Source organism: Cupressus sempervirens, chromosome 1 (genome assembly GCF_028749045.1).
Source record: "Cupressus sempervirens isolate cs-2001-9-10 chromosome 1, ASM2874904v1, whole genome shotgun sequence".
NCBI lineage: Eukaryota > Viridiplantae > Streptophyta > Pinopsida > Cupressales > Cupressaceae > Cupressus > Cupressus sempervirens.
In genome coordinates this window covers 707,756,966-707,762,990 of record NC_143118.1, presented here as the reverse complement: position 1 = coordinate 707,762,990, position 6,025 = coordinate 707,756,966, and the positions used below count along the sequence as shown (strand labels likewise).

The 6,025-nt window shown below is 34.5% G+C and overlaps 1 protein-coding gene across 1 annotated transcript; it reads left to right on the top strand.

Annotated features, from left to right (window-relative positions):
• The first annotated feature begins 448 nt into the window (after positions 1-448).
• Positions 449-1,362, top strand: LOC149579914 (non-specific lipid transfer protein GPI-anchored 5-like). The gene is made up of 2 exons (XM_089812635.1): positions 449-881; positions 986-1,362. Exons 1-2 carry the CDS (start codon positions 533-535, stop codon positions 1,186-1,188), a joined length of 552 nt encoding a protein of 183 aa, XP_089668761.1. The 5' UTR covers positions 449-532; the 3' UTR covers positions 1,189-1,362.
• Positions 1,363-6,025: the final 4,663 nt, after the last annotated feature.

Sequence of the window (6,025 nt, the reverse complement as noted above, 5' to 3'; positions counted from 1 at the left end):
GTATAAATAATCCCACGTCAAAACTAACTAATCAGAACAATCTAAAATTCAGTTTAGTTAGCTAGATAATGACGTCAAAACTAACTACTCAGTCAATTGAATATTCAGTTTCGTACGCTACATTCTTGCTTGGTGGAGCGCTTGGCTACCAGTATATCTGCTTCTCACTATTAAAAGGAGTTTAATCAAATAAAGTCACTGCCACGGAATATACCCACCACCAATATAAGAGTAAACAACTTCTTCCATTCTAAATCGTTAATAGAAAGCAATGTTATAGTCAGAGCGTGTATATATGTAAGAAATAATCTATATTCCGACATGCATTGCACAGCAGCTGGGTTTGGTCACCAACAATATTTGAATACCGATTATTCCTTTTATTGTGGGCCATCAAATTCCCCTTTAAAGTATCCCCACCCATTCTATTCCACAACACACAACATCGATCTGTTTTGGATACAGCAATTTGTGAGGCCTCTGATTCTTTCTACCAAGCAGCATACCAAGATTTTATTTGTTTTCAATTTAAATGGCGGGATCAAGTGTAACAGAGACATCGGTGAAGCCATTAATTGTAGTAATATTGAGCGTGGTGGCTCTCATGGCTGCCGTTGGGAAGCAAGGTGTGATGGCGCAGTCAGGTTGTACAACCGCCCTTGTGAGTTTATCTCCGTGTCTCAATTATATCTCTGGAAATCAGACGACCCCATCTCAGGGCTGTTGCAGCGCCCTTTCTTCTGTTGTGGCCAATAACGCTCCATGTCTTTGCCAGCTGTTGACTGGTAGTAATTCTCTGGGGATTCCAATTAATCAGACTCAAGCTCTCGCTCTACCCGCTGCTTGCAAAGTCAGCACGCCACCTGTCAGCCAATGCCAGGGTACGTATTTCTCTGTTTACCTTCTGTTGATATACACATTGACAGGGTGTAAATGATTGGTTAGTGATTTTTGATTTCTTATTATTTTGTGTGTGTATATACAGCTTCAGGGGGTCCTACAGCTTCGCCTTCTCCCACATCTTCGGAGGTCCCCACAACTTCCCCTTCTGGCACTGGTTCTGGCGCTCCGACTACGCAGACAAGCCCGAGCTCGAATCCCACACTCAACAATGCAGCTTCCAACATTTTTGCGTCGACTGTTGTCAATGTCGTAACAACTCTGGCATTAGCTGCACTTGTGATGTGAAGATAGATTCATGTGTCAGGCATTGAAGTACGGCGAAACGATAAGAAGCCTGGATTTGACAGAGATTTGTTGTTTCTGTTTTCTGTTTCTTCGAATATTTTTTTCATTATTCTATATGTCCCTCCTTTTATTATTGGAAAATAAAAATTGATGTATAATCCATTTGGTCTTAAACCAAGCTTTGTTTTGCTGAAGAATGTGTAGGACATAAACAAGGGGTTCATACGTGTTAACCTAGTCATCTAGTCGTCTCTATTTCAACTATTTATGATTCTTAATTTCGATTATTTGCATCTGATTTGGGCTAAGATTTCGCTAAAAGAATATATTGTATCACCTTTAAACATCATATATTGAGGAAAAAATTAAGACTAGATTATATATAACTCTATATATATTACGCCGAGAGTAATCGTTCTCGAGGCGCCTATTTTCATTTTCATAAATCCCAACTGTGATTAAAATAACATACAAGCCTCTTTGTTTTTGTTCTTTTCGGTCGAGTGAATCATCTCTTGAATGATTAGACTTCCATCCAAAATAGATTTTCCTAGAACAAAACCCGTTTGTTCTTCAGAGATAATCTTTAGAAGAATTAAAAATTAATTAAAATTGAAATCTAAATCAAAGTAGAATATTATAACTAATTTTGAATTTCAATTTACATCTACATCTAAATCTAAATGAAAATGTAAATAAAAAATAGAAATCTCACCTGCAAAAATATTACTCCAAAACTTCAATTTACTCCTATTCAAAAACTCCAATCTAATCTTCTAATAACCTCCACCTCTTCCTTCCTACAAAAACATAAAATGAAAATGAAATGAGGAGCCCTGGTTTTATAACTTCTGGGAGGCTCCTCATATCCCCCAACAGACGTCTCTTCACATTCCACGAATTTGTTTCAAATTCCCCCACTCCCCGCAAAAAAAAAACATGAATGTGCATGCAAAATTATATTTAACCAAAAAAAAAATCATATTGAAATTATTTCGCCCCTATTTTTTCGGGCCTTATTTTTTTGGGTCCTACTTTTTCGGGCCTATTATTTTGGCCTCCATTTGGCTTCCTATTATTTTGGCCAGCTATTATTTCAGGAATTCTTTTTTAATATTTAATTTGGAAGTTTGTAACCGCTCCCAATTCTTTTTTATTGACAAGGAATTTTTGCATATTCCCGTGCTGGGCATTTGTGCTGTCATTGTATAAAACGCCTCTCGGCGTTAAAAAAAAAAGTCAACTTGGACTATTTAATACTTTTAATCTAAGAATCAAACTTAGTGTATGAAGTTTAAACAGCCACACTAACAACCCATAATAATACTAGTTTCTTTTATTCTCTATTGATTGATTGTTTGCTTTCCAATTTGCCTCCCATTGTGTGCGTTCTTGAGACTATGTTTTTTTTAAGATTTCACCTATCCTCCTTAATAGTTGGATGCTATTGTGAAATGCACTTAATTTAATTGGTTGGACTGGTCCCACAACCATAGCAATCTTCAAATGAGCTATGCATATTTAAATTAATTTATGAGAAAATCATAAAACATGTATGGTTCTAGTAAATGTGAAGAAGTTTAAGAAAAAATATAAAATAGTAAAATACTTGAACAACTATTTTTATGTTATTTAGGGGCAACATCATTTATGTGTCAAGGGATTGGCCAACCATAATTAAGGAATTGGTTCTGATCTAATAATTATACTATATCTTTTATGTCTTTAGCTTTTACTTTATCAATCTAAAGTGTATGGATAGGAGAATTTGAAACAACCAATCAAGGAAAAAGTAGTTCCATTATGAAGTTGAGAAGAAATAGACTAGACACTTGTCTATAAAGACAAAAGGTGTCTTCAATGCTGCATTGGAAATTTGAAAGAAAATAATTTGGATTAATTAAAACTATAAAATAATTGATTTTTTATTTACTATATAATTTCCCCCCTTCTCCCTTAACTCTTCATCTTTGTAAGTTGAAACAAGTGATCATTAAGTGAATTTAAACTACTACAAACTTTTTAGAAACTTGTACACTAAAGAATATTTTATTCTAGTTCAATTTGTGGAAATGTGGGTAACAAATTAGATTTGTGATAGACATATGTGATACATATGCTATACAAATAAAAACTTACAATTTGATGAGTCAAATATGTTTGCCCCTAATTCATTAGTGGCTTGTGGTTGGGAACTAGCTAATGCATACCATTATTTCTAAAATTACATTTATTTTTCAATTCTTAATATAAAAGAGAGGTCGAACTTATATGAGATATTGATAAATTGGTTGTTTACCCTAGAAATGCAAACTAGGCACCCCTTCCAATTGTTATGTCATTTTATCAGGAAAAGAACCAATTAAGTTTACTTCTTTTTCTTAAGGAGAGTCATCTTTTGTTAACTAATTTTTCACTTTTGAATGATTTGATATGATAGGACATGCATTGACATGAATATCCTAGAACGAGATGAAATGATGAAATTAACATCATAAAACTTAAAACACACAAATTTATAGATTAGAAAACCAATAAAAATGCACAAATTTAGAAATGAGATAAGGAGAGAAACATCACCCTAAAATGGCGGGTTGAGAGTTCCTATCAAATTTCCTAGACACACCAAACATGGACTTACTTTCTTTAGCTAAATATTTAGATTCTACATCAAGATCTTGTGCAAAATATTCCCTTTAACATTCCCAAAAGGTGTCAAACATCTGCGTGAAACAACATGGATGCAAGAATCCTACCTATTCCATTTTTTAAAAAATTTGTCTTAGTTTATCCAAGTCTTTAAATTCTACTTGCAAGATATGTGAATAAGATGAAAATAAATGGGGTATGTAGTATGATATATGAGGGGAATATAGGACCCATCCTTAACCCAAATTCCCGAAATTAAAGATCCAAATTGATTAATCACAAAAAAGTGATCAATCAACAAATCAATCAGACAATGGAGAATATCAAGAAATGAGAAAATCTTATAATCTACTATATAAAGTATGTACTTGAAATTTTGAATGAATAGAAGAAAATTACTAACCTCAAAGTAGGGAAAATCTAAAAAATGTTGATTTCTGATGTATGTGCATAGTTTTGGGAATTATGCAACTTGCTCTATATTAGAAATGTCAAGACAAAGAAAACCTAGAAAACTTTTGTCCTTCTGAGATTAGGTCAACTTTGACCCAGATGGTGGGGCACAATCTTACCCTAGGGAACAAATCTTACCCCTAACTAAAGGTCATTCCTGACCTGAACAACTCCAATAGAAATTTTGTTTGCTGATCTCAGAAGTTCTTCAAAAAGGGTATCCAAATCTGAACTTCAATTTGTTTTCCCTTACCTATACCTGGAAGAAAAATGATTTTTTTTTTTGGATGGGGGCCTTGGCTTGGTTAAACCCCATATTGGAATTAACCTTGAAATGTAATTGAAATTGCAATATGTATAAACAAAGTAAATGGAACTATTCACTTTGCTTGTGTTGAAATCCTTGTGGAGGACTTGAATACTTGAATCCATAAGTATGGATGCTCCAAATGAATGTAGCAATGAATGTAGGATGTCTCAAATCAATGGAATTAGATCTTCAATACCAATCTTGAGTGGATATTAGCATAGGAAGAGGCCTGGATGAATGTGGATACATAAATCTTCAACAAGAGGGCTCTATAGAGATTGAAGCCTTCAATAGCTAGCAATGGATCTCCTTGATGAATTGAATGCTTGAATGCTCAAAAGTGGATGCTCAACAATGGAAATGTATCTTTGTATCATCTCCTCATGAAAAGTAGACAATAGATAGATCTCAAAATGAGAGAAGGCTTCCTTATATAGTGATCTAGGACACAAACTTCTAGAGAGGCTTACATTGGAGAATTAAACCCCAATTAACTTTAACCCCTAGAAATTGATCTAGATTAAATTCAATATAAGATTTTTCTTTTTTGAAATTGGAAATAGCCAACCCAAAAGCGAGAAAAGGAAACTTTCTGAAGCTCGATATCTCGAAACCTTTAGAACTTCAAAGTTGGACTTGGGGTTATGATTGAGGTCAACTCTGCCCTAGGTCAAAGTTGAGCTCATCCTTGACCTGGGTCAGGGTTGAGGTCGACCTTGATCCTTCAGGTCACCATTGACCCAAAAAGTCAAATTCTTTAGTTTGTCAGAGAAAGTTGTGAAGAAACGTTGGAAACAGGGGGAGAGAAGTAGAGTAGGAGGAAATAGTCAGATCCATGCAAAGACCTATTCAATGTAAGAGTATGGAATCAATGCAAACTCTAGGTAAAAAGGAGATCATAATGAAAAGATAATCTTATTAAAATCAAAAGGACAAGGGGATCGTCAAGCTCCTAGAGACTCAAGTCTTTGTGAACTCCAAGATCACAATAAGAGAAAGATCTCTAGAAAAATAGAAAGACACAAAGAGTTTGATTATCTTGCCCAATGAGAACTTATGTCCCATTTTGAACCACACAATGAAACAACACAACTAGAAAGATGAAATTGAACCGCCTAGTGAATGTGGCTACTCACTAGTCAAGCATCAAAGATTCACCCTCAAGAATATTCTATTCCATAAGAATAAAACCAAATAGAAAAAGAGATCTAATCTTAAGGACACCTTCAACCTTACGGGATCAAAACATTTGAAATAGGAGGGACCAAGAGATTCTAAAATATAAATCGATGCTTTAATAATTAGTCACTAATCCATAAAGGGAGAAAAGGTATCTTGAAAATAATATGTGTATTGAAATGTGTGTGTGTGCAATAGGTGAGCAAAGTTGATGCCCCCATGTTAAGGTTGTTGCTAACACCTTAA

Bases quoted from the DNA above. Each gene is read 5' to 3' on its own strand.
- LOC149579914 (XM_089812635.1), top strand. From the start codon at position 533: ATGGCGGGATCAAGTGTAACAGAGACATCGGTGAAGCCATTAATTGTA. The intron at 882-985 runs GTACGTATTTCT...GTGTATATACAG, and splicing joins ACCTGTCAGCCAATGCCAGG to CTTCAGGGGGTCCTACAGCT.